Source organism: Perkinsus marinus, assembly GCF_000006405.1.
Source record: "Perkinsus marinus ATCC 50983 genomic scaffold scf_1104296931384, whole genome shotgun sequence".
NCBI classification, from domain to species: domain Eukaryota; phylum Perkinsozoa; order Perkinsida; family Perkinsidae; genus Perkinsus; species Perkinsus marinus.
This window is the reverse complement of record NW_003215766.1, coordinates 603695-630253: the sequence shown is the minus strand read 5'-3', so window position 1 is coordinate 630253 and position 26559 is coordinate 603695. Positions and strand designations below refer to the sequence as shown.

The 26559-nt window shown below is 52.1% G+C and overlaps 11 protein-coding genes across 11 annotated transcripts; 5 read left to right on the top strand and 6 right to left on the bottom strand.

The window, feature by feature from the left end:
* Positions 1 to 59: 59 nt before the first annotated feature.
* On the bottom strand, positions 60 to 1200 carry Pmar_PMAR005302 (U2 small nuclear ribonucleoprotein A, putative). The gene is made up of 7 exons (XM_002786549.1): positions 1084 to 1200; positions 907 to 1033; positions 735 to 861; positions 563 to 690; positions 390 to 519; positions 233 to 340; positions 60 to 187 (listed from the first exon to the last, which is right to left on the bottom strand). The coding sequence occupies exons 1-7, from the start codon at positions 1164 to 1166 to the stop codon at positions 102 to 104; spliced, it is 789 nt and encodes a 262-aa protein (XP_002786595.1). The 5' UTR covers positions 1167 to 1200; the 3' UTR covers positions 60 to 101.
* A 49-nt stretch (positions 1201 to 1249) lies between these two features.
* On the bottom strand, positions 1250 to 1989 carry Pmar_PMAR005301 (hypothetical protein). Its single transcript, XM_002786548.1, has 3 exons — positions 1771 to 1989; positions 1517 to 1722; positions 1250 to 1465 (listed from the first exon to the last, which is right to left on the bottom strand). The coding sequence occupies exons 1-3, from the start codon at positions 1969 to 1971 to the stop codon at positions 1333 to 1335; spliced, it is 540 nt and encodes a 179-aa protein (XP_002786594.1). The 5' UTR covers positions 1972 to 1989; the 3' UTR covers positions 1250 to 1332.
* Positions 1990 to 2077: 88 nt separating this feature from the next.
* Pmar_PMAR005300 (hypothetical protein) lies at positions 2078 to 4013 on the bottom strand (the record flags this gene model as incomplete). The annotated part of the gene is made up of 3 exons (XM_002786547.1): positions 2078 to 2908; positions 3634 to 3744; positions 3798 to 4013. The coding sequence occupies 3 exons, from the start codon at positions 4011 to 4013 to the stop codon at positions 2078 to 2080; spliced, it is 1158 nt and encodes a 385-aa protein (XP_002786593.1).
* A 404-nt stretch (positions 4014 to 4417) lies between these two features.
* On the bottom strand, positions 4418 to 6186 carry Pmar_PMAR005299 (vacuolar ATP synthase subunit h, putative; the record flags this gene model as incomplete). The annotated part of the gene is made up of 9 exons (XM_002786546.1): positions 4418 to 4495; positions 4541 to 4846; positions 4890 to 5102; positions 5154 to 5441; positions 5506 to 5565; positions 5619 to 5745; positions 5801 to 5886; positions 5934 to 6039; positions 6086 to 6186. The coding sequence occupies 9 exons, from the start codon at positions 6184 to 6186 to the stop codon at positions 4418 to 4420; spliced, it is 1365 nt and encodes a 454-aa protein (XP_002786592.1).
* A 2182-nt stretch (positions 6187 to 8368) lies between these two features.
* Positions 8369 to 9064, top strand: Pmar_PMAR005298 (conserved hypothetical protein; the record flags this gene model as incomplete). Its single annotated transcript, XM_002786545.1, has 1 exon — positions 8369 to 9064. One exon carries the CDS (start codon positions 8369 to 8371, stop codon positions 9062 to 9064), a length of 696 nt encoding a protein of 231 aa, XP_002786591.1.
* A 239-nt stretch (positions 9065 to 9303) lies between these two features.
* Pmar_PMAR005297 (hypothetical protein) lies at positions 9304 to 10158 on the bottom strand (the record flags this gene model as incomplete). Its single annotated transcript, XM_002786544.1, has 1 exon — positions 9304 to 10158. The coding sequence occupies one exon, from the start codon at positions 10156 to 10158 to the stop codon at positions 9304 to 9306; it is 855 nt and encodes a 284-aa protein (XP_002786590.1).
* A 681-nt stretch (positions 10159 to 10839) lies between these two features.
* Positions 10840 to 14100, top strand: Pmar_PMAR005296 (hypothetical protein; the record flags this gene model as incomplete). The annotated part of the gene is made up of 3 exons (XM_002786543.1): positions 10840 to 12245; positions 12287 to 12622; positions 12669 to 14100. The coding sequence occupies 3 exons, from the start codon at positions 10840 to 10842 to the stop codon at positions 14098 to 14100; spliced, it is 3174 nt and encodes a 1057-aa protein (XP_002786589.1).
* Positions 14101 to 17071: 2971 nt separating this feature from the next.
* Positions 17072 to 19353, top strand: Pmar_PMAR005295 (shk1 kinase-binding protein, putative). Its single transcript, XM_002786542.1, has 8 exons — positions 17072 to 17861; positions 17903 to 18241; positions 18296 to 18460; positions 18508 to 18641; positions 18687 to 18824; positions 18879 to 19005; positions 19054 to 19161; positions 19216 to 19353. The coding sequence occupies exons 1-8, from the start codon at positions 17088 to 17090 to the stop codon at positions 19297 to 19299; spliced, it is 1869 nt and encodes a 622-aa protein (XP_002786588.1). The 5' UTR covers positions 17072 to 17087; the 3' UTR covers positions 19300 to 19353.
* A 98-nt stretch (positions 19354 to 19451) lies between these two features.
* On the top strand, positions 19452 to 20774 carry Pmar_PMAR005294 (hypothetical protein; the record flags this gene model as incomplete). The annotated part of the gene is made up of 4 exons (XM_002786541.1): positions 19452 to 19576; positions 19674 to 19727; positions 19982 to 20289; positions 20704 to 20774. 4 exons carry the CDS (start codon positions 19452 to 19454, stop codon positions 20772 to 20774), a joined length of 558 nt encoding a protein of 185 aa, XP_002786587.1.
* An 831-nt stretch (positions 20775 to 21605) lies between these two features.
* Positions 21606 to 24131, top strand: Pmar_PMAR005293 (kinesin heavy chain, putative; the record flags this gene model as incomplete). Its single annotated transcript, XM_002786540.1, has 9 exons — positions 21606 to 21714; positions 21758 to 22017; positions 22058 to 22132; positions 22177 to 22259; positions 22334 to 22413; positions 22488 to 22670; positions 22749 to 22966; positions 23263 to 23882; positions 24044 to 24131. The coding sequence occupies 9 exons, from the start codon at positions 21606 to 21608 to the stop codon at positions 24129 to 24131; spliced, it is 1716 nt and encodes a 571-aa protein (XP_002786586.1).
* Positions 24132 to 26041: 1910 nt separating this feature from the next.
* Pmar_PMAR005292 (hypothetical protein) lies at positions 26042 to 26323 on the bottom strand (the record flags this gene model as incomplete). The annotated part of the gene is made up of 3 exons (XM_002786539.1): positions 26042 to 26078; positions 26132 to 26211; positions 26270 to 26323. The coding sequence occupies 3 exons, from the start codon at positions 26321 to 26323 to the stop codon at positions 26042 to 26044; spliced, it is 171 nt and encodes a 56-aa protein (XP_002786585.1).
* Positions 26324 to 26559: the final 236 nt, after the last annotated feature.

Below are 26559 nucleotides of genomic sequence, written 5' to 3'. Positions count from 1 at the left end.
AGAAAAGCCTCCTGCAAGCCCTCATCCTCTGGCCACATGAACTCAAGCGCCATGCAACAGTCGGGTATCAGCCTCCAGAGCGCTGATGCCGAAACAAAATATCACTCAACGTTTTTACTCATCGTCGCAGTGGCCGCGGAAAGGGAGGAAGAAGACAGCCGCGCTTCGATTCCTGGAGGGATCTCTCCTGGACAAGCACTGAGATGGGCATACCCAAAGCCAGCTAGGTTACCAGTCCTGAGGGCCTTCTCCAGCTTAGTAACCTCCTCCATTGAGGATGCTGCTTCTATAGCTTCCTTGATGCGAGCAAGGAGGAGGCCCTTATCAGCAGCAGAAGTACCTTTGCACACCAACACTACCCCGACCACGACTGCTTTCCAAACTTCTACCATTAGGCACGTTCTCCTTGACGATTGCCTCCTCGCCGTTCTCTTCATCCTGAGTAACCTTAGGAGCGATCTTGAGCAGGAACTTCTCCCCCTCAGGGCCACCAAATAGCTTTGCCGCCGCCTCACGCTCCTACCATCCACCACTGCCTCCCATCCCTGACCACTCTCACTACCTTGTCCTTCACTCTAGAGAAATCGATAAACCGCAAAGTCTTGGGCAGTATGTGTATCAGGAAAAGTCGGTAATGCTGCGCATTGCAGACCTCGTTGTCCAGCACAGTCAAACGCTCCAAATGCCGTACTGAGAAAGACAACTGGCCCACGACCGAGCAGGAGGTGCCCTACACTGCCCCAACGGGTAGAGGTCCTGCAACTTCTCGATACGGTTATTAGTGAGGACCACACTGGTGAGATTAGGCATGTTATCAAAGCATTTAGATCCTATCCGAGTAATGCGGTTGTTGGCGAGCATCTGATCAGAGGTTGCAGAGCATGCAACTCACAGATGAAAGAGTACCAAAGTGCGCAGCCGCATGAGAGGGGCACTCTCATTGGGTATCTTCGCGATATCGTTGTCCGTGAGGTCCAGACAGTCGTAATGGTCCTTCGTGGCACTCAAGTTCTCCATCACCGGAATCTTCAACCTGAACCCATCACAGCCACTAAGCCACGACTAGTGCCCTCCACCTCCTACCCACGGAGGACGAGAGCCCTATCACCAGCTGGGGTGATCATCTGCTCGCCACTCTGCTCTATCAAGTCTGCCGTGAGGCGCATAGTTATAACAACAGCGGCGGCGGCGCCTGACTCTACCCATAAGCCCGTATGGCCACCACCCTTTAGTAGCAGAACACAGTCGTGGCTAGAAACAATCAATGGTGATTAGAGAGGTATATGGTATCAAGAATACACACAAATCGATGCTGTTGATACGCATCCAGCGTCAGAGGTTCCGGACTGCCAACCAGTCGTGAATGCGGCGAGTCTGCTGTAAAGCCCCGTCCACCAAGCGGAGTGCCAAACGATTGGAGGCCTCATCTCGAGCCACTCGGCGCTGTCTCTTAGCAACCAATCGCCTGACCAGGGGAGATCCCCGCTGCCCTCAACAGTGCCCTTCCAAGGACTACCTTTCAATGTGGTTACAGAGTTTAATGCCCACCCAAGTCCCAGCCCTTCTGATACACTGCACAGTGTAGCAGGCACCATGATAGAGGAGGGCCCGAACAGCCGCCTCGGGCGATATGTCAGCTGACCGGGAAGCGCGCCGAGGTTCACTACTGGTAGTATGCTCGTACCGCTCTTCCGCCGATTCGTGATCAGAAGACGGCCCCCGCTGAGCAAAGGCACAACGTAGATTGTCGGCTTTCCGGTCGCCACCTACCTGAGACCAGCTATACTCACTATTATAATCATCTGCCGTTGCCCTGTAGCCGTAGAAGGCCTGATGCTCCGAGGCCCCTTCCAAACCACAAGACTCCCCGTACTGCTGCTCTCGGTAGGCTCCATAGTCTGGCGCCGAGGGCTCTGCTACGCTCGGATACGCCTTTGAAGAGGCCTGGCTAGACTCAACGTCTGCTGCCATACGGAGGGTAATACATACTAACACCAAGTCACTAGACGGGCCGAAGCAAGGCAGCAAAGGAGTCCTGGAAACAATGTAGAATGCTACAGTAATAGCAATGATAAACTCAACGGTACATGCCGCCGGTCCCTCTCGGAGGCTGTCCGTACTGAACACCCCGAGGTGGCCATGGTGGCATCGGAGGTTGCTGCTGAATCCCTGTGGGGGGTGGCCGAGGCGGCTCGGAGGGGGGCAGGCCGCCACCCGATTGGAATTGCCCTCCACCACCTTGGTACGGTGGTAACGGCATAGAAGGAACGAGACATTCTGGAGTCTGAGCAACCGGCCGAGGCGGTTGGTACTGCAGGCCAGGCACCATGCCCTGAGGGACGGCGTGGCGGGGATCCATAGGGACAGCTGATTGTGTGTTCGGAATTGCCGAGTGCTGCCTGGCAATCTCCTCGCTACTCTCCCTTGCCAACATATCCCTCTGTTGCGAACTGGGGTCCTGATAGGCCTGCGCTGCCCGCATTCGATTCATCGCAGCCATTCTCGCGAAAGCAGCCGGGCCCATGAAGGGCATCCCTTTGCCCTTCCCAAACCATGCCATGCTGGCCGCTGCTGCCTGAGCTGCCCTCATCCACGGCGGCGAGGGTATCTGGCTCGGACTCCTGACCGGACTAGGGCTCTCCACGCTTCGTTCCTCTCCATCGCCCTTTGGTGTAACCGTGGCGTCCCGGCTCGAGTCCGACTCCGATACTGAGGACGTCTGCGCCGCTTGTTGTTCAGTATTGGAGTCCCCGAGGATGACCGTCGAGGAGGCTTTCCTGTCGCGTATGTGGCCATAGGTGCCTCGAAATTCCTCTGCCACCGCCACCACTCCACTAGATCCATCTTCAGTTCGGGTGATGGACCGCGGATCACGATACCCCCTCAGGGTACATAAGATCGTCGACACCTGAAACAGCGGCGATCAAAACTACACGACCAGCGTAGCGAGCAAGACTGAGCCCGACGGCCCAACTACGAGGGCGACGCTGTCCCGATTTCGTAATATCAATTGTCATTTTGACAACTAAACAGAAAAGTTGCTAAACGACTCCTATGTGAACAGGCTACCGGTTGATTTCACAACACAGCAGCAGTATCCCCATACAAGATTGGATCTGTCATCTAGTACGAGTGGTAGAGCAATGGCTCCTGTGTGCGCATGCATGGTCGAGGTATGCCCTGCTATTCAGGCTGTACCACCTTCGAGCTTTGAACATCACCCGACGGTGAGGACATGAGTACGGTCAGTAAAATCCAGTTCAACTTCTCCCGGTGTGCACTAGGCCTTTCGGAATATGGGTTCCCATCAACTCGACGCGTTGTCGGATTGTCAGTTTTCGCGCTAGGTTTAGACTGATTCCTGCCGTCTAGCGACAGAGGACTATCTCAAGTCATGTCTTGAGCTACGAGTAAGTCGTTGAGATTCGTCAAGGCGATTTCACCAACCACGAAGGTTTCAGGATTCGTATTAATTCACTCGCGATATAATCGTTTCTTTACAAGGATGTGACTTCGATGATTCTCAGATAAGGGAAGTTCTGGCACGAGTGAAAACAGCAAGGCAACGAGTTGCCCTATCACAAGCAGCCACGATCACAGACACGACCGACCAGACCCCACCCCTAGCCCTACCGCCTCGGGGTCCTTGGAATCTGGGTCCTCCTTCACAGGCTCTGCTGGGGACTCCACCACAGCCTCTCCTACCACTTCTGTAGCGCCTCGCCGCGACAATGTCAAATTGACCTAAACGTATATCTTCGTATTCACACTACTTCTCATAGCAACTGTCTTATTACCTTCTCTGTACTTCTAGTGAGATCTCTGTAATGCCTACAGCACGGCTCAATCACAACCTCAGGGACAGGCTGGACCGGCCACTCCACTGTCTCCTGTACGAGATCGATTACCGGCTTTATATTAACTCGCGGTCGGACAGGCGCTGCAGGCTGTGATGGGGCTGGTGGCTTCGGAGCCGCCTTCAGTCGTTTCCATGGTGGCTCCATAGTTGCCATTGTATAGAAAACTACCCAACTAGCATTGCCCGATGAACTGAACACAACGCTGACCAGGAGAAGAGGAAACTCAGTCGGTGGAGGTTGAGCAGCTTAATCAGCAATGCTACAGCTGTGAGACTTCCATCAAAGAACAAGACCATTCGAACGGGAAAATATCCCACCAGGCTACTCTCGATGAATCACAAGCCCATACAGGCACTAACACCAAAGCCTCCACTGCATACAGTGGAAATCGCCCACCTGATGGTAATATCTCAACAACGATATTGGTCGTGATGACGGATAGCAGCAACAAGGGAAACTATGCACTGCTGCTCTTCAACTGTACTTGTTAAAAAGGCACACTGGAATGGTGATAGTATTGCTGCTCTCACAGCACCGGCGCCAATACTCTTAGCATTTTACAGGGCGCCCTGTTGAAGTGCCTGCCACTTGTTCAACATAAGCTTCTGAGTGGCAAGAAGAGCCTCGCGAGCGACCTGATCAATAACAGTACCATCACAGGGGAAACAACTAGAGCTCACATCGCGGTCCTTGCTGGTCATAAGAGCCATAACGGCCGGTTTGGCACTGAGACGGTTCAACACCTGTTTGCCAGTGGGGTACACGCGGGCAAATTCGCCAATATCATGGCAGGCAACAGCCTTGGTAGTGTCGTCAGCGGAGTCGGACTTGAGGAGAGCAACGAGAGCCTTCACAGCAGCGAACTGCTCCCTGTCGAACTTCTCAGCGTTCTCGAGCCAGAACTTCTCCGAGTGGATGAAACCCCAACGAAGCTTGTTGGTTCGGAGCTCCCTCTCGTAACGCTCGAAATTGGTATGGGTGCTGATCTAAAAATACATAGTGTAGATACGAATGACTTTTCCAACCTACCTCGCTGGCAATCATAGCAGCGACCTTGCGGACGTCCTCATAGAGCTCCTGATCGCGCCACTTCTCGTACTCCAAATTCTGCACATAGTGGATGATGCCGCTCTCCACAATGGCAGTGCACATCTTGTCGTCACCCAAGAAGTTGGACAACACAGCAAGAGTCATGCGGATGACCTTCTCGACACGGCAGTTAGCAACAACCGAAAGAAGGGCCTAAGGGGAAGCAACATAACCATCCTAAAACAACTATCAGCAGCAACCCACCTGCACGAGGTCATCACCCATATCGGCGACTGAGGTGGAGACGAGCTCCTTATTAAAGCTGACGCACCATACGCAGAATACACCGCGATACAAGACCAGTGGGTCCGACGATTCAACGCCCGAGATAGCGTTCATGATGCACCTCTGGACCTTCCTGTTGTTCCAGACAACAGCACGGAATCCATCAAACTTGAGGAGGTTGCAGAAACCATCAAGACGTCCCAAGTCGCTGACACCCTTGAACTTCATGTTCTTGTCATCAGCAACGGAATCAGCAATCATCTTGGCCTGCCACGATGATAAACTACGTCACTACGAATAACCAAATGCGCCTGGAGAGCGATTAACCTACCTCCTGGGGATTGAACCTCCGACCACCGTCGTGACTCATGATGTTTGTTAAGACGTAGAGCTGACACGAAGCACACCCATTCGATCACGGACACTTAAACCATCACAACTTACAGCCTTATCACTGGAATAGGAATCCTCTGCAGCACGATCAGAGCTCAAAAAACGAGTGAAGGGAAGCATGATGTCGTTCTTCCTAGCGAAGCCGACAAGGAGATTCCAAAAGGAAGAGTCATAACGACTAAGGATAAGGTAGGCATGAAATGGAGATGCGAACTTAGAGGGCAAATGGTTACGTTGCCTCATAGATGACGGTGAAGGCGTACTGAACAGCATGCATGTCCTCGACGCTCTTGAGAACGGAAAGAAGGCCGCTGATGACCTGACAACAAACATGTCATCTCAAGATGCAGAGGCATGAGCACTGACCTCCTCGTTACGCTGGGCGAGAGTCACCACTGCACTGCTAGAAGTACCGTGAATCTGATTCAACCACTGGGCGGAACCCTTAGGGATCTGACCAGCGTTCTCGAGCCTGGCATAATAAGTTATCCCGGATCAACTTCCACGAATAGACTTACGACTGCCAGTCAGGCTTGGAGCTCAAAATAGCGGCCTCTCGCGAGAAATCATCCGGAGCAGCCTTGGCTTGTTCGAGCAGACGCTGATGTGATTCTTGCATTACCGTAAAACAAGCGTTGAAACTACAACAGCCAGTGTCATGCAACTCTGCAAGGCATATCAAAGCGCGCCACGAAATTCCAAAAATGGTTGATAACCGAACCGCTAAGCCACAAACGAGCAGGACGCTTAAGTTGACCTTTTACCATGAAAAATGCTCATGTTCCAACCATCGTACCCAAAACCAATCAACGCGCAACGATGAAGGAATTAATCACACGTCGAGGAATAACCACAGAACTACGCGAGAAAACGCGGAAACCAGAAAAATTCCCCGCTAGTCATGTATTACGCTGAAGTCGAGCTTATGCGCACCAAAGCGGTGAAATCTTGCATTCTTGCATTTTCTCACAAATCTTTGGAGAGTTACCAACCGCTCTCTTCGGGGTGTTCAATGGACCTCTCCTGAGTTTCAGAAGCGCCCCCAGGATTGGATTTCGTAAAACTAGATTACGACAGCGCTCTTAAGACTCAGGAGAAGTCTATTGAACATGCCGCTTGATTCTCCCGTACCATCCTCAGTCACCAACAGAAACGTATACCACATCATGTGGTCCACATGTACGTGCCAAGTGAACTACTCCTGTCATTTCTCTCAGGCCTTGGCCGTATATCGTCTTGTCGCAGCTTTTTAAGTCTCTGGGGAGGCAATGGTACGCTCAGCAATATGCATTGTGTTGCGTTGGAATTTATCGGGGTCTCCCTCAGAGGAGCGCCAGCAAGTAAAAACCTGGCTCAGATCACTTCTGTTACACCCAGCTTGCCCTCTTCTGTTACACCCGATCCCTCTCCGCCCGTTTCACTTTGCCTCTTCGCCCGTTTCGTCAATATGTTACTGCTCTCTTGAAACGCTTCCTTCCTCAATCTATTCCCACAGTAAGACTCGGTGTCTGAGCTCATCATTACATCGATTCCCTCCTTTCTCAGCCCTCTCATGTCCTCATCAGATCATGCCGCTCCTCCTCCTTCTCCGCAACGAAGGCCTCCATGTCTCTCCCCTGCCACCCGTCGCGAACTGCGCTTTCAACGACGCGCTGGACAGTTCTTACCCCCAGCCTCGTGGTTCGAAGACCTCGCTCGCCGGAGACTCTTACATAAGTCCAACTTGACTACTTCACCACGTTTCATCTTAATCTCTCTATGTCAGATTCGTTAACGACTTTGCTGGAATGACAACTGCCCAGAGGCGCCGCCTTGCCCAGCTATGGCCTCACAATCGAGCTCCTATACCCTCTCAGCTGCTTGCCGCCAGACCCGCCAGTGCCAGATCGGTGCCCTCCTACCCACTCATAACTGACTTCTTCCAGCTTAGGAAAGTCAAACTGCGTTTGCACACCGACGATCCTCCTGGTAGTGGTAACCTCAAGCTTGTCGTTGATGGCTGGCTGACAAACGCGGTATGGAGAGCCCTTACCTTCGATACCCCTATCTTGTGTCCTGATACGGATACTGCCAGAGAGTTCATGGTCAACGAGTCACTGATGCCCGGTGCGACAAGGTGAGTTATCAGGTTGACCTCTTCGTCCGACCTCAAGTTCAAGTCACCTTTCACTTCAGATCCCAAATCATCAGCCGCCTACTTCATGACGTCAGTAAGATACCTGGCACAGAAATTGTTGCCCCTCCCTCGTCATTAATGTCTGACTCGTAGTTATTGTTCAGTAGGTTGTATTTCCGTTATCCTGCTATTCAATTGAGTGTTCTGTGTGATATCTCGACCGCATTGCATGCTGCACTACCCCACGATACGCTACAGTCTCGCTTGTTCACATTCAATTCATTATACTGTGCTGATTTCCTTTCCCTCTCAGTTGTAAACGCCTATGAGCATTAATCTCGTCCAAACACGCTCCAAAACCCGAGCTGTCCAACAGGCCTTCACTAATTGCAAAGGCTGCTCGACATTCGACTGTCTCTCGAATGTTCCATGCCGCTCCTTCTCGCCTTCTGCCTTCCTTGCCGCTTGCACTGAAGAGACTCTATTACCGTGGTTGGAGTGCCATGGCTTGTTGACCACTGATGTTATGTGTCCAACATGTGGAAAACGCAACCTAGTCTACAAGAAGAGATCCAGGTCAGGGCTCCACCTATGGTATTTACGATGTGGAGCCCGACGATGTGGCAAGACGTCGGTCTCTGTCCGGTCTGGCATCTGGGCTCATACCGCTACATCCTTCCGGAAAATGCTCTCCATCTTCATCGCCATCATTCTTGGCGATCCTGTCCCCAAGATCATACGTGATTGTGATGCCTCGAAGAAAACGGTGTCGGCCTTCTGTGGTCTCGTTGGAGAAGTCTGTAACCTTTTCAATGTCTCCCAGCGAGAACATTGCTCTTACGAGTACATACAAGCCGATGAGACGGCCATTGGCCGAAGGAAGTACCATAGAGGTCGCCGACAACGTCAGTCGGGACCTCTGTGGGTACAGACCGTCGCTGGCATAGATCCCTGCTCTGGTAAGGTCCTGTATGTGTCTTCCTCTTACGTCCCTGATCGCTCTGCCAACTCCTTGGAGCCGCTCATCATGGACATGGCTGCAGATCGTACTCTTCTGGTGACCGATCAGTTACGAAGCTACCAGACCATTGTCAGTAGGAATACTCATTTTTTCTCCGAGCACCAGACAATTAATCACTCCAAACAGTTCCGCAACGATGCTGGATTCACCACGAATGCCATCGAGTCGGTCAACAACGTTCTGAAAACCGAGATCCGCAAGAGGTTCTTTCATTATTGTCCTCCAGACGCTCAAACTGGTGTTGAACGTCTCGCCATCGCCACTTTCGTCACTAATTGTAGGCTCTCTAAGGAAGATCTGGTCCTTCGCTTCTTCGCCGCCATGAGGATGGCTCACCAGATGCTCGAGGCCGATGCATGAGCTCATTCTCCGCCTAACGGCCTTCTATAATGCCCTTCTGTGTTAGTGCCATTTCACTTCCCCGGTATAATTCAGTATGCAGGCCACATCTAATGTTCCATGATATGCTTTGTGTGATTCTGATACTGGGTGTATTGCGTTGCTCCAATGCGGGTGTAATGGAAGTTCGCGTCCCCAGTAAACCTTTCATCATCTGTCGCTCTCACACATCACACCTAAGCCTCCGACCTGCTCTGTCATTACGCTAACCTGACCGTTGAAGAAGATCTTCCAAGCTTCCATATACAGTGTATGAGCCACACGATGCAACCTCGCCTTGCTTTGAGAAAACCCTTCTCGACTTGTGCAGCAGCGGCTTGCTTAAGGCCGGACTTAGCGGGGCAGTCTCTAGCGAAATGGCCTCGTTGATGACATGCGAAGCACTTGACCTTCTTCATCTTGTCAGGTTTATCTTGTCTCCTTCTCGGCACATTATCATTTCGGCCACATTCCTTAGCTGTGTGCCCAGTTGCTTTACACACATAGCAATATTTGCCACTAGTAATGGCCGCCGCCACCGGTTGAGTGTTCTTCGGCATGAGCTTCAATAGGGTCCGTGCTTTAGCAACGACATCGTTCAATGCAAGTTCCTTCCCATCCTCCTCAAACGCATCGATAGCTTTGCGGACGTCGGGGGGTAGGCAATACAGGATACTCTCCTTGAGCAACACGTCCGTGGCTACGCCGGAAGTAACACCCAGGACTCGCAGATATCTCTTGAACTCTGCAAGCACACCATCCACCGTGTCTCCCTCACGCCATGAGCGCGTTATCAACAATTTCCAAGCTTGCCCTGTCTTCAAAGAGTAGGCTTGCCCTAAACGTCGTACCACATGCGTATAGACCCTGTCGCTCTCGACCACGTCCTCCACTTCATCTAGAGCTTGCCGAGCGACATCTTTTGCGGCACCCTTCATGAACAGGACCAAGTACTGCGCCTTCTGGCGTGGACTCCACTTAGAAGCATCACCAACAGTGTCAAACTCCCTCAGCCATAGAGCAAAGTCACCTTCGCCTTTGAAGGGCTCCAGCACTGATTCAAGTTTAAACGGCATGTGTTTTTGTACGGAATGAGAGTCCTGGGTCTGGGCACCAGATGTTGAGAACCGTCAGACAGACCCGACTCTGAACTCGACAGAGGGAAGGGGAAAAGCCGAAAGCTTAACTTAACTCTTGTTCCTCGAAAACCCTGTGCATGCGTATCGATCCGAGAATCGATATCCCACACAGAAGCTATACACTAGTCTCGTCCGCGCAACGAGAACAGCAAACAGTCCTGCGGCACACAACGAAAGGGACGTCACTATGACTAATAATGTGGCAACGAACGATCCATTACAGGGGGATCCATAGTCCGCGTGATGTGGACTTACTTGCACTTGATGCACACCGATGCGGTCCCGGCGAACTGCCTTCCGGATCGGATAGGGGTGTGGTTGAAGCACACCATGTCATTGATTCATTGCTGCTCCCTGTTCAACCATGTGATTGATAGGTAAAGCTTCATGGGACGGTCATACACGTGTCTTCACACACGTGAGGCTGTACGGACGTGTAGATTGCGTGCTCTGCGCGTGCTTGCGTACACTCTTGCGATTTCTACTGGTGCAACGCTCCGCCAAGTTTTCAAGAAATTCTCGTGCGAGTCACGTAATTTTAGGGCGCGCGCCAGTAATCGCGGCCTGCAATTTACGAGCACTCAACAGATTTTATCATTGTCGAGGAGTTGCTGAAAAATGAACTACCCCCAATCATCGGGGTCCAGCAGTGATAGCAGCAGCTCATCAGTGCCACATGGTGGTGGACGGGTACGCTCTCAATCTGGGCATGAGTGCGTAGTAGAGAAGAGCCCTAAAGGCCGGTTTCACCGGTTCAACCGGAAACTGGGATCGGGCAGTTATAAGACGGTTTATTTGGCGTTCGATAATGACACTGGTAGGGAGGTGGCCTGGAATGTGATATCTTTTGCCCATCTATCGCGGCATGAGCGAAAACGGATAGATGACGAGATTAAAATTGCCAAGTCGCTTGACCACGATCGGATTTTATCCTTCATCAATGCGTGGATCAACAAGAAAAAAGAGGAAGTTGTATTTATCACTGAGCGCGTCAATGGCGGCTCCCTACGACAATACATCAATCGTTTGGATGGGCCCTTGAAGGTGAAGGTCATACGGATGTGGTGTAAGCAGATTTTGGAGGGTATCAACTACTTGCACAATCAGCTCAAGGTGCCTGTAATTCATCGGGATCTTAAATGTGATAATATCTTTATCAACGGTAGCGACGGTAAGGTTCTTATTGGCGACCTCGGCCTTTCTACTGCATTGCAGCATGCCTCTGTTGCCACCTCTATTGTTGGTACCCCTGAATTCATGGCACCCGAGCTGTACGAGGAGAGTTATGGTCCGTCGGTGGATATCTATGCATTTGGTATGTGTCTATTGGAAATGGTCACGAGGAGGTTCCCTTATGCTGAGTGTGCTACTCCGGGCCAAATCTACAAGAAGGTTATTAATGGGGAGATGCCTGACAGTTTGGAGCGAATACAGAACAAGGAGTTAAAGCGTATTATCGAGCAGTGCATCGAGAAGGACCCGGCTATGAGGCCCACAGCAGCTGAGCTGCTGACGATGTCCTGTTGGGACCAGAAGGACGATGGCGACGAGTTAGCCACTCTCGAGCCATTGCCGTCATCCAAAGATGACGATGGTGAGGGTGTTAATGATGAGAGCCCTAATAAGGAGAAGGGTCATCGGCCGCGAAAGGGGCGTGGTCTCTCTAATGTGCCTGACCGCGCTGTTGGGGTGGATACCGTTGCTAGTGCTCAGCCGGGTGTGGCGGCTACCGTTGCTACTCCTAATGGAGATCGTTCGGCGACTGTTACTCCACGGGGTAGCGGGGACGGGATTGGACGTAGTGGCATGCCCACTGTGATTCACAGAACGGAGGCGCGAATTGAGGAGGACGTAGATGTCCAGCAGCAGCAGCAAGTGGGCTCTGGAGAGAGACGCTCACTCCAGCTAGTCGCTCCTCCAGGAGTTGTGACTGACAGTGAGAGCGTCAAGAGCACTCCGGCAGACGTGGGCCAACAGAGGCTCCGAACGTCTAGTGAGAGCAGCGACGGTGGGATAGCTTCAAGGTAGGTATTACACTTTGCGTATTTTGAAATACTTCTCTCAGTGAGCGGACCATTTCGGCACCAGTGGCCGCAGAACCGGACGCAGGCGCCCGAGCGGGTGGCGGGATAGACCTGACCAGCGACTCGAGCGAAGCGCCGCAGCTCATATCGGCTACTACTCACATTGATGCAGCTAACTCTGCTACTCTCACTGGTGGCGAGGCGATTATCCGTCGAGATGTGGCGAGGAGGCCACCCAACTCGAGAGTGATGGCGGCTGTGGTGGCTCGTGACGGTACAGTGCAGCTGCCTCCGGAGATTGAGGCCTTCTGTCGTAAAGAGCTGGGGTCGGATCGAGTCACTAATGTGGTCTTGCTTATCGAGACGGAGACGGACAAGTAGGTTCCAAAGCCGCTACAGTGGCGTTTACCACTCCTCTTGTAGGTTCCAACGGATTAACTTTGAGTACAGTCTTGATGAAGATACTTGCGACTCCATCGCAGAAGAACTGCTTGAGAATAACCTCGTATGGCGCGAGGTTAATCGGGACCGTCTTGTGCAGAAGATTCGACAAGCTGTTTTTATGAGGGTTAAACAGATAGCTCTCGAGGAAGGGATACCTCTATCCCCGCCAGTTGCTGCAGCTATTGCTAGCAGCATCACTTCTACTACTACTACTACCACCGCTGCTAAGCAGCTCGGTGTGAACTCAGTGTCACCGCCGGTCCCAAGGATCGCGGAGGACCAAGCTTTGAAGGTCTCGGAGTCTCCCATGTCGCAGCCGAGAACACCTCCGGGTGATATAGCTACAGTGTCTGGGGAGGCGGTGGCGGCGGCTACTGAGGGGGATGGTGACGAGGGTAGGCGCGCACAGGCTCGTGAGGTAGTGACAGCTAATCCTGTGACGGTGGAGTCTGATGTTGTAAAGAGGAGTGGGCCGGTTGCTCAGCCACCAGCTATCAATCCGCAGACTTATGCGGCTGTTGCGGCGATCGTGCCCATTGGCACTCCTACGACCACGGCCTCGGCTCCTTTCGCGACGAATCTTCGTGCGGCGGCTGTTGCCAAGCAAAATGGCCCTTCTCATCCCGTCGTTGCCGAGACTCCGCTTGGCCCTGCGGATGAAGTGGCTGACGCACGAGCAGCAGCACCGCCTCAAGCATCTCCCACTACGCCTGCTAATGGAGTTGGTGTACCTGCGGTATCGTCATGTGGCAAACCGCCCCCTGCTCCACCACCCCGGCCAACCTCGCATGCATTGGCTCTCTTGGACACCAGTGGAGGACGGCTTTCGTATTCCCCTCCGAGTGGACATGGCGAGCCGTCGAGTGGGACAGGGAAGCTCCTTAAGAAGATGAGTATGTCCAAGTATGTGCCTCTGACACCGGAGACGACAGCTCATCTCACCAACGATTCAGTATCGGGGGTGGGCCTAGAGCAGGTAGTGCCGCACTTTTATAAGGATGTCCTGAATGCGGAGTACGGCGACTCGGGCCAGTCTGGTGCTGATTCGACGAGTGGTAGGGCCGCCTCGACTATATCGTCGGAGGTCCCAATTTTCCCCGAGATCCCTCCACCGTTGAACGATGGTCATGCTCCGACCGAAGAGGATGTCGCCTGGGTACAGATAGCGCTGGCGGCGGTGGTGCCTAGTGTGAGGCCGACAGCTTTCCCCAAGATAGGCGTCATGTGTCCGGCCACGGTCGAGGTTATCAAGGGCTTTCAAGGCTACCACAGTCTCCCTGTTGATGGTAATATGGATGATCGGACGTGGCAAGTGCTGGTGGATGCATTGGAAACGAGGAGACAGAAGATTGAGGAGAGGGAGGCCAAACGGGCAGAGGCGAAATTGAAGGCTAAGATGGTGAGCTTATAGAATTTCGCAAGATGATTTGGAATTATTTCGTCGCTTAGGAAGCGGAGCGAAAGCGGCAGGCCCGACAAGCAGAGTCGGCGAAAGCGATGGATATGATGGAGAAGACTCTGTACGGTTTGTCCTCTGGTGCCGCTGCTGCTGCTGCACCGTCATCAGCCAGTGGTATCACTCCTGTATTACATCACTCATGCAGTATGACGATACTACCACCACAGTCTCCACCATCGAAGTCTATCCAGTATAGCTCTCCGTCGGGGGACACTTCTGGAGTTGTTTTGCCTGGCACTCCGCCTCATACGGTGGCAGTCGCCGGTGCCAGTGGTGGTGGTGGCGTGGGCTCACAGATAGCGAGGTCCGGCAGTGTGCCTCCGACAGTGCCGCCGTGGGTGACGGCAGCTGCTACCTTGCCTCGCACGGTGAGCTATACTGGTACACCTCCTTCGTTATCTCGGACCCCTTCTCACCCCAATGTCACTGGAGTACAGCCACCACAGCATATCGTTGACGTATTTCAGTCTTTCCGGAGGGTATCACCGACATTGTCGGAAGCAGGTTCCCAGCAGGGCAGAGCGGCGGCAAGTCAGGCCTCGCCAGCTGAGATGAGGAGCCTCTACTCGGCTCCAGACTCCTACAGTGCCACTACTACTACCACCCTCCCAACATCTACGTACCAACCGTTACCAGCGGTTACTCAGCAGCAGCATTGTCTTGCGACGAATATTGAGCTCAGCAGCGAGACTTCATCTGTTCTTGGATCGGTGCCTGACGCAGTAGCACCGAGCGTTGGCGGAGACCAGATGCTGTCAACGACGTCAGCATCGCTTGACGAGCTCCTAGCTACTGCTAGTACTACTACTACTACCCAGCAACAGCAGCAGCATCCATCTCCCTAGTCGTTGTGGGGGGCGATGGCGGTGTAAATTTGGTCATATGTTGCTCCGTTCTAGTGTTCTATCTCATCATTAACAGCCGACGCGGTTGTTCTGTTTATAGTACTACTCTCATTGCCACTATCACCGAGCGATCTGTCCTGACTGCTTTCCAGGCAACGCATGCTAACGGTCTCCCGAGTGGTTGTCTTTATGCCTTCTCTCCATGGAGAAGCGTGTATCATCATCATTATCGTCGCCATTCTGCAGGGTAGGCGAACGGCCCTTCTTCCATTGCTGTAGCAGCTACTGCACTTGGAGGATTTGTTCGAGCAACCGCAATCGTTCGTTGCTCGTGGTTTCGAATGGTTGTGGTTGAGATAGTAGTAGTGATAATAGAAGCGACCTTGTGGCCCCCTATAATATTGCTTTGTCTGATCTTTATCGTCTACGTTGATCTCCGTTCTTTCTCATGCTGCCGACGGTAGTACTGGCCACTGGATAGAGGGTTTTGTCACTATCATGTTCTCTACCACGCTGTGGAGATGCTGGTGGGAAATGGTAGTGCATACTGATAGCAATGCGTCCATCACTACTACTACCACGATCACAAGGGAGCCGCGGTACGTGCTGCTCCCATGGGCCAAGAATAGCATCGGATGAGCTCGGGTCCCGCCCTTGCCTACTTGGGTGAGACCTCAGCCAATCCCTGTATTATTAAGAGAGTGGCTATCAACTGTTGGCAGTTGTGTGAAGGAATTGGTGACATCTCTGTGTGTGAATCGCGTTAGAGGGGAGGGACGGCAGGCTGTGTCGTTGTGATAGATTATCAGATTAACAAATTCTCGTCTTTCACTAGAGTACTTTTCAGCTCTATGCCAAGTATCTTCAATCATGGATGTGAATGCTCATGTATTCTTCTGCCTGGGGGCTTGTAGGAGTATAGAGCTAGTTGCCATGGATGCGGGGAAGTCGGCAGTGTTGATATCACTGAAGAGCTCAGTGGGGTTCGGCAAGGTAGTAGAGGGGGTTTGTATCATCTGTCATAAGGAATTGAAGTGCAAGCTAAGCCACAGCACGATAATACCGGTTGCGAGTTCATTCATGTTGGCTTTGTCATTCGGAGATGGGTGTCTGGGCCTCGGTGCAGTGCGACACCTCACGTTTTCATCATCTATGCGAACGTATTGGAATGCGAGCCAAGCTCGTCCACTCTGGTTCGAATTGACTATGGCTGAACTGGGTTTAGATATTCTCTAATCAGTTGGGAAGGCGATCGCTCCTATGTTGCGTATCAGTGGAATAATGTGGTCCGTAGGAGTTGTTTATGGTATACTGTCGGTCCTGATGGAAGTTGCGGTCGCCGTTCTCTCATGGGATGAATGTGTCGTCATCTACACAGTGGGAATCTCCTTCTCAGAATACCTTATCTATCGAAGTATCTCCCCCTTGAAACAACGAAGCCGTTTGGCACCCTGTGGCTGAGGTGGTCAGCGTGGGGAAATATTCACGTGGGAACTACATGTGTTGGTGATAATACAAAAAAATCTGAGGAAAGTTTGAGAAATTCTCGTTGGTTTCTATACAGTTCTACCCGAATTGGTATATAGACTCCTACAATTAGTGAGGAAACTCTTGAGTTAAGCGTTGAGGAAAGCAAACATATATTCCAGCACCGGAGGTGATGATGAGGAGGAGCAGGTCATCACATACAACTGATCTCTGCTGATATATGATGACTCTCATTGGTACTCTTGAGTGTGTACAAGCCTCCCATCGTAAAATCTTATCTGTTCACATAAGAGCCCGGATCGATAAGGAAATCAAGACCAACTCCGAAACAGATAAGACAACGAGTGTAATCTCCTGTTGTTGGGCAAAGTCTCCGCCTCGTTCTCATATTCCCCTGACTTGAGTTCAAGTCTTAAGAGGCATCTCAAGTCTGCTGCACGAAGTCGACTGGTTTTTGCTCGCTGAACACTTTCAGTGAGAGTATGCTCTCTATTTCCGGTTAGAAATAGTATAGTCATGGACCTCTCCCCTTCTGCTTCAATGCATTTTAAGTCGTTGCAATACCCCTAGGGGATTCCTTATCGTCTCGCAGTGTTCTCATTCTCGATGCCGATACCTCATCCACATGGTGGCAGTGGTTCGCCGTTATTCTTGGGCCGCTACTTTGAGGGTGATCGTCTGCCACAAGCAGCAGTCACTGACGCTGGAGGAATGGGCTTTGACTATGTGTCGGTACCTCTGAATGTTGGCGATCCGGACGTCGTAGAGAGTATGCTCTCTGTTGAGGCGAAGATTTGCCAGTCTTCTCTGGTCGGGCGGGTGTCGTCCGTGTCGGATCTCAAACCGCAGCTATCGTGGGCTCGGTATCTTTCAACCTACGGAGTCTCCCTTCCCTCTCTGGCTGAGATGAAGACAGAAGCTGACCTGGTCGACTACGCTGCTCTGCTTAAGAGGGAGGTTGTCACTACTACCACGCCCTCGCAACAGTGGCAGGAGGTACCTAGTGGTATGTGGTCACAGTGGAATACGCTGAGGAGCCTTCTGAATCATCCGCTGTCCTTGACTGTGGCCCTCAGTCTTAGTCAAGACCTCGGGCCCTGTCCGGACCGGTGGCTTGGCGAGCCGGTGCGAGTGGTTATAGTGTCATCAGACCTCCTCACTGGGGCGGGTACGATCGGCACTCCAACACATGAAAGACTTCTCTTAGCTTTGGTGCAGAGGAAAGCACAGGTATTGTTGAGACCTGCGACTGACGATCTCGTTGGCCCACTGAAAGCGGCTGTTGCGGCTCTGTACCAGAAGATGCCACCATCGAGCGCGTACGAGAAGTACTGTGAGCCCTATCTCGACATACTCCAGCAACCATTACAGCCGTTGAAAGTAAGAATCTCCTCTTTTTCTGCTGGACTTGGTGTTTCCAGGACGATCTGGACAATACGACCTACGCTACTTTCGAGGAGGACTTCACCAAGTACATGCTATATGAGCATGCAGTTGCAGAGTGCTTGGCTGATAGGGGCCCTCTTGAGAGGGATGGGAAGCTGTCGATAGCCGTAGTAGGAGCAGGTAGTGATCTTCGTAGGTGTCTAGCATGTAGTGTATTGGACTCAGGTCGAGGAGGCCTTGTGGAGGCATCATTGAGGGCTATAGCTTCCTCGTCATCGCTGCAGTCTGGCGATGTTGTATTCTACGCTGTTGAGAAGAACGAGGACGCAGTAATGACGTCGCGTGCACGTGCAAGACATAAAGACGAATGGAGGGTGAGTAGCGCTGCTGTCGGGGTCTCATGGTTTAAGGCGTCTACTCCCGTTCAGGCCCACTCGGTAGAAGTGGTCTGCTCTGATCTACGGTACTGGTCGCCGCCGACAGGGCCCCTGGACATTGTGATATCCGAGTTCCTGGGGAGCTTTGGGGATAATGAGGCCAGTCCAGAGCTCCTCACGGACGCCTTCTTGAGGAGGATACTCAAACCGGATGGGGTTCGTGACTGCCCTGGTTTTCAGTGGACCCCAGGGTCATGTCTCAGGTGTGCATCCCTCGCCGATACACGTCGTTTTGCCAGCCCATGATGTGCCCAGCGCTGTGGACTGATATTCGGTGCTTGATGGCAGACACTACTACCACGTTGGGAGCTGGGGGCTTGGCCAACTCGGACAAACGGTAGGCCCTTCTCCTCTGCTATCAGTGACTGAGTGGCCCCCTTAGACTATCGACACCATTCGTGGTCATAACCAATCGATGTTTTTATCCTTCTCCGAGTATAGGGGCTCAGGAGGTCTTCACGTTCGACCATCAACGGGTTGAGGATGACCGTTCTCATCACCATTGTAGTTCTGACAACAGGTAGGGAGTATGCGGCGTAGAATCAGAGATAGGCATCAGTGGTTCTATGGGTAGATTCAAATCCCTGTCATTTCCAATTGAGGCTGATGCCGTCATCCATGGGCTCCAAGGCTACTTTGAATGCTCCCTGTATGGCTCTGTGACGATGTCCATCAACCCTAGGACACATACGCCCGACATGGTACGCCCTTATCTGGTCATGGACTCGCATTGGGAGTAGTGTTTTCAGGTTTCTTGGTTCCCCATATTCCTCCCCTTGGCGTCTCCTATCACTGTTAGGCGTGGTGAAGTGTTCACGTGGAATATCTGGCGTCGAGTGGACCACAGTACAAGGCGGGTGAGATGTTTGCCTTTGCACTGCTAGGTTTCAATGAGTGCTTGCTGTTGTCAGATGTGGTATGAATGGTCGGTTACATCGCCTTGTGTGACGCCTGTTCAGAACACTAATGGGAGTTACTACTATGTCGGTCTTTAGGGCTTGCAGTGTCAACTGTTCCTCAACGTAAAATTTGTATGCTGTGTTTCTCTGAAGATTGTGTGTTGTAGTATTATCAATGCAAGAATAACAATAGAGGTAGTAGTGGTGGTAAGGAAATTGATAAGGTTGTATCTATCCATCTACACTGCATGGCCGACCACGATGCGGCTATCTTACCTGATCTCCCACCAGACGCGTCACTAACTAGCTTACCTGCTCTACTGAGCGAGTCTGCCAATCCTGGTCTGGTCACTGCTGGTGCCGGTCGTCGGAGGTACGGCTCTAACACATCGTTTAGAGGTCCCCGCGGCGTGTGCTGGTCCTACCGATCTTCTGGTCGTTGTGTGAGAGGTGACGCTTGTCCGTTTCAGCACGTTCATGGCTCATCAGTTGATGCGCCCACGAGTAAAGCTCATCCGCCTCGAGTAGGGGATGGTAGTAGCTACCCCCACAATGGGGCACCCGACCACGGCAGCACTAGCGGTATGGGGAGCAAGACGATACTATGCCGTTCAGTCTCAGAGGGCCGAGTGTGCCAAGTGAATGGGTGCCGCTTTGGTCATACCGTGAGGGAAGTTATGGACGCGGTGGAGTTCTGCAGACAGAGGGAATGTGTCTACTATAATAGAGGCAATTGCCGGAAAGGCGACAGCTGCCCTTACGTCCATAATCCGGCCAGGCAGCAGCAGCAGCAACAACGTGGGCAGACGGAGAGTAATCAGTGGCGGGAACGACAGCACCACCATGTGAAGAGAGATGACGGCATCAGTGGCTCATCACTGCTGGAAACTCCTTCTATGGGGCTCCAGGACAACTATCGTCAGTACTCGAAGACATCTAGAGGACCTTGGGTCGGGAAGGGTGGTGGCACTCCCGCTCATTTGGGTAATGTCCAGCAGCAACAAGGTCCACCGGCCATGGTAGCGATGAGTGCAGAAGGCACTGGAGGGGAGGGGTGGCCGACGGGAGAGGATAGTGATGGGAGAGGTAGTGGTGGTGACTCGCCGGCGGGGTTCATGTCGGGTGATTTTCCGACGGGGTTGACTTATGTAGGGTTGCAAGTATCTAGTGACCCTTCTAGTGTATGTTTCGATGGAACTACGCAGGGTTATGTGGACTATTGTCGTGCCTTACAGCTGAGGGAGACTTTATATCCGAATGTCTCTGTGGAGAGGCTGCGACGGGCTTCTACTGATGCTGTATATGAGGACTGATTGTGGCACTTTGGTGCCAGGTTGAGAGCCGTCCTCATCGCCCGATCTTCATCATTGCAATGTCAGTATTATTATCATCATCATCAAAGCCCTCAGAGGTCCCTATCGGGATTCATCTCTGTTATTTATTCTCAATAGTCAGCCGCCTCCTCCCCTTTGTTGGTGTCAGTTGGTGGGGAATTGTTAGATAGATCTCATGTAACATTCATGCATACCACCATCCTTCTCACTCTTGACGCACATCCCTTGACATTGTAAGTCACTGCTTTGTCCTCTCCCTGGGGTCTGCCCAGCTCGACGCCGCCTACTTAGCATCTGCACCAGATTTTTGTGGATGTGCGAAGGATGTGCCGGCTTTGTCGTCGTGGTTGTCATCTCAGACCGTTGGCATGGTTCGCCCGCCAATTGGTGGCAAAGCCGGGTATACGTTGGTCTGCTCTATCGCCGTCGCCAGTTTGTCGAGATTGAAGGGGTGTGTAATTTTACTTTTTTTCCGTTGAGATTTTCTAATACCCATCTATCTGTTGGGTCGGTCAATCCATCTTCTGGTCTGCTGGCCGGAGATTCGCATATCTCTTCATAGTGCGCGTAGCTCTCGCTGTGTATGACCTTCGAGCCGATAAGTGCAGAGGAAATGTGGGAGGAAAGTGCCAGCAAGGTACGTTGGGTAGATAATTATCTTGCTTATCGCTATTGCCTATGTTCAGGCTAGTCAGTCGACACCATTTCCTTCGCGGTGTGGCAGTAGCATTGACGTTTGCTCATCGGCCTCGTCGACTTACTCTTCTGTTTCTACGAGCTTCTTCGATGAGCCCTTGGAAGCCTGTGTTCGTGCATCGCAGGAAATATCGGTAGGATAAGATGGACATGGCAAGGCGCTACTACCACGCCTAGTGGGGTGGTGGCACTAGAATTGCGGCCTTACTGGACTAGGTGGCCGCAAGAGCCTAGTTGTGGGCTTAATGGTCTCGGCCGAGGGACTGCTGTGGTCAGGTTGAATATACGAAGAGAATGGACGACTTGTACGGGGAGATGCATGCCCTCTATGTAAGGCTGGCAAGAGTATCGTGGATGCCTGTGATCTCCATCATGGAAGAGCTTGTTGGTCAGGAGTCTACCAGGCGGCTCAAGGAGAATAACCAGAGGCTGGCAGTAGACAACGCGTGGCACGCTTTGGAGGGGAAAGGCCAGTTGGCAAGTTGGGATAGTCTTAGTATACTAGCGGGACTCATGCCTGGCAGGCGAGGTTGCATCGGTCGTGTCGAGCAGTGTACTGCAGCAGTGCTGTCCGGCTTGTCTGTTGGAGGACGAGAAGCGGCACGAAATTGTGGCCGCCATGCGAGAGAAAGTGGCATTGATAGGTGCAGAGCGCGAGGGCGAGCCTTCCTCACAGGTTGAGGGCTGTTGTCGGGAGTGGATGAAAGCGGGTCACGCTGACGTGCCTTCCTTGGTCAGCTCTCTAGGCCAAGCCTGTCGTGATGTGGTTACCTGTGACGATCGGGTAGGGGATCTCACACGGCGGGCTGAGTTCGATGCCTCAGGTGTGTGAAGGGCTCAAGAGCATCATGAAGGAGCGCGATGCACTGAGAGAGCTGACAAGGAACTTGCGAAATGAGGTAGGACTAGAGCGAGTGGATGCTGGTGTCGGGTCATGGGTTAGATACAAGACCTCAGAGGAGGCTTGAGAGTTTTCTGCCGAATTCGGCCGCCCAGAACAGGGCAAAAAGAGGAGTCACTCGAATTGTAATGTTCTGCTTGGTTCGCTGCGGCATCTGTGCTCCACCACTGATGTTGCTAAGTCATAGACTTCACTGCAGGTTGGAGCTGGACGTGAGCACATGTGGGACCCGCATCGTCGTGCCTGATAGTCGGAGGACTGAGTACAACTTTGATTTTGGTGAGTTTACTCTTGATTCCACCCTTGATTGGCAGGAATTTAGCCCACTTCGGTCGATGATGATTTCGGTTCAGTATTCCCTCCCAGCTCCACACAGGAGGACGTTTTCGCTGAGGTGTCACCCGTGATGGAGGCGCTCACTTCGAACATCCAAGCCCAGCTGGCTGATGGGACGACGTCCCCGTTGCGGCAGCAGAACAGGATGAGAGGCGGCTGCACCAACCTCTGCATCTTCGCCTACGGCCAGACTGGTACAGGTGAGGACGTGCTCGAGTTACCACTTCACGTGCCTTTCGCCATTACGACAGCTCCCTGCGGCTTGGCGTGGTATGCAGGTAAGACTCACACTCTGGAAGGGGGAACGACAGAAGCGGATCGAGGGCTGATTCCACGTGCTTTGGAACTCCTATTTGCTGAAGTTGATCGGCTCAACAACTCGATGAAGAGAGCTACTGCTGATAGAAGACTGTCTATCGCGCTCTGCGTTGTAGAAGTCTATAACGAGAATGTCCGGGACTTGCTCTCTGGAGGCTCGTCTGACAATCGTCTCGAAGTGAGCGTGGCTCAGTCGAGGCTGTGATTGGACCATAGGATGTAGGTCAAGCTGGTGCCTAGGCGCTCCCGGGGCAGCTCGAAGGCAGCGGATCCCGATACTTCGCCAGTAGCGTTGTCGTCTCCGGGTGAAAGCTGTTCGTTCGGTGGTAGCAGTAGTGACCTGCTTGAAGTGGGCCTCTTTGGAGATACCGTATATCTGCCAGGAGTTACGGTAGGTATGGATATACGAGTATGTATCGTCAATCTAATACGACTAATACCTTGGTCGGCGTCTGACTATGGTCCTTGGCTCAGGTGCATACTGCCAGCAGCCTAGAGTCAGCTCATGCGTTGCTGAAGAAGGCCCGGGCGAATCGGGCTGTCGGGCAGAATAGGTTGAACCCACGCTCATCACGGTCTCACTTGATAGTGACAGCCGCGGTGGTGTTGTCACCGCCGCAGCGCATAGTGGGCCGTGTGTGGTTTGTTGACTTGGCCGGCTCGGAGCGACTGAAGACCTCTGGTGACTGGACCAATGTGGGGACTCCGCTGAAACGAGCTTCGACTGCTGGCAATCTGGACCAATTCCTATCTGCTGCGAAGTCCGAGAGCTCTTATATAAATCAGAGTCTGACAAGCCTCGGTAATGTGCTGAGTGGACTACGTGAAAGTTCCGACTGCGAAGACGATCGCGCACAGCCGTATATACCTTACCGCGGTAGCAAGCTTACTTTCCTACTACAGGGTGCGCTAGGTGACAAGGCTAGCAAGGTACTTATGTTCTCAACGCTTTCTTCCAACCTGAGCGATCAGTCCGAGACTTTATCCACGCTCAACTACGCTGGTCGTGCCGCTACGTCTGTGCGGTCGAGCTGTAATAGGAAGTCGACTACGTCGAAATGCTCAACGACCCCGGGTCTCAATGACTCGAATCTGTCGGCTTGGAGCACTCCAAACTCCAAGAAGAGTAGCAATGGTAGCACCAGTCCGCGAGGGTCCTCGACGAAGCCTCCATCAAGTACCAACACGAAAAAGAAGAAGCATTTCAGCCTTTACAAGCAGCTTCTGGGACCATAAGACCATCGTTCACTCTCAGATATGGTTTTGGCTGGAAATTCAGTTGTTTCTATGTGTTTTATCGGACATCTGGTTTGGTCCGAAAGATGAGTTTTGAGGTTGACTGAGTGTTGCTGTGCATGGTGCTTCTTTCGTGATAGGCTTAACTGTGTTGCGTGGAAAGGATTGGACGATTAGTGAGTGATTTTCGGAGGTATTTACAGCCGCTCCAATGATGCTGAGAATTCTTTTGTAAGGCGAGTAACTGCGTTCACGGTGTGAGATCAGCTAGGGTGCCACTAGAGACCGGATAGTAGGTGAAGAATGCAGTAGTAGTAGCTGTGGTACTTGTTGTTGTATAAGTCTTGTGAGCGCCCTTATGCGGTGTATCGTAGACCTACTTTTGAATCGGAATTAGGAGATTCTCATCCAGTTTTCAAGTTTTATTCAAAGGTCTACTCCAATTCGGAATGCCCCGGGGTGTTCAACACCTCGTCATAGATCTCGTAGCCTTGAACCGCAGATGCCCATCGGGTGGCTCGGCTGTAGCGGATTTGAAGTTTCACATACACCACTTCATGGGACGAAGAGAGTCTTGTGGACTGTCATCTCCAGAAACGTTCGGAGAATGCAGATACGTCCGAGACCTGTGGTGGGCTCGGAACGTCTTCAAGCATTGGGGTGCTGGATCCCATACGGCTCCATCACCGTTGACTAAATGCGTATATGAACTCCCAGTGGGTTGCCGCGCGCTGCTTGTGCATGATGAAGCTCATGGTTCTCCGACTCTAGTTATACCTCTACCCCGCGATTTCGAGGCTGGAGGGTTGCTGACTGCCCAAGACTATCTCGATAACGTGGTTGTTGTGGGACAGTTAGTCTTTGTTGCGGCGGTGCGTCGATCGGATCATCAGTACACTGCTATTCTGTGTTTGGCGCCCTCATCGAGCCAACCACATCTGGTATGTGTCATTGATGAAGCCGGCTATCACTTCGACGTTTTTGGAAGAAGTGACGGAACCCTGAGAGTTTTGATTTGCGCTGTGCATCTTGCCGGTACGAATGGTCACCGCGGGTCCAATCTGGAGTCTCATATACGGCTATTGGATGTCAGCGGTCCAGAATTGAGTTCCATACAGACTTTACGGATGGACCCTCTTTGGGGTCGCTGTAAACCGAAATTCATCACGCCCAACAGACTGTTGCTCACTGAATCGATTGCTCGCCCCTCGTCTCCTCTTGGTTGGGAGCGTGAACTGTGGTTGCTGGACATCGCTGCTGGTGCCATAAGGAAAGAAACCTCGACGAGGTGGCCCTCACCTCACCCCTATGAGTGGTACGAGGTGAGTCCCTCAGGAATGTTCCTCCTCGGCTCGAAGGGTGGCCTCATTAGAGTGCTCTACAAGTGAAGCGAAGTATGTAAAACTGAGACTCTTATGCTAGCTGTGTAGGCTTGATAATAGTGAGGAGGCATCACTGCTGACAATTATTCAAGTTGTTCGATGTAACTTGTTGCTCTGAAGATTGTTTGCTCTCAGAGGTTGCCTAAACGCTCTTTTTCTCGAGTTATCGACTATCTCTACGCAGGATGCCAACTGTTGGAGTTTTCAAATTGGAGTCTCCCAAGTTGAGTGTTTGGATGGTGAAAGTTGATTCTTTGCATCTTTATAGCTTCCTCGACAGAGTCAGCAGTGATTGTCCGAAGCTATTCTAGTCGACGGATTCAAGGTAAGGCTTGTGGATCGCAAGTTGTGTGTGTGCGTCGTTGCTGAGTGAGATATCGGCAGACAACGGGTGATCCAGGTGAGCTCCTACTACACTCGAAGAATGCATATTGACAATCTTTCGAGGCTCAGTCGCAGTTCCATTGCCACTCTTCCATCACTTTCACGCTCTCTCCCTTGATATACACTCAACATAGTGAATATCATATTCTAACTTTTAACATCACATGCAAAGTATCACCACTGCTCGCAGAGACCATCGGGTTTCACACCCGCAATGGCATGATACACGTGTAGCAGCTACACAATTATCATCACACGGCATCGGAGATATCGACGGTTGCGGTGGACCTGACGAGATGCGCCTACCCATCGAATCCTGCGAAATTCGATATCCAGAGTACCTCTCCTCTGTGGCGCAATCTCCCGGTTTGCTGGGGAGCTTGGGATCCTTGGTAGGTGCGCCTCGCTGATGTTCAAGAACCTGGCAAAAGCTAGTACAATACCACCGTATATGTTAGAAGCAAGTAGCAAATCCTTACGTTGAATGCTCGGAAAGCCACTAACGTTGCCGCCAGTTGTCCGGCCATGATCATTGTGAGGATGATAATGACCACCAGTATAGCGTTTAAGGTGCCATTTGGATAACCTGGTATCTCTTCTCCGGTTGAACCAATCACAGCGGGTGCCGTAGCTGGCCTGAAGAGCAGCCTATGATCCTATCAAGCTATTTGCATATCACGTCGCGACTATCAGATATCAGCGGATATTCGAGAGTATTACCTCGGCGTGTCAATCAACGGCTCGGTCGGTCGCTCCGTGGTGGGACTTG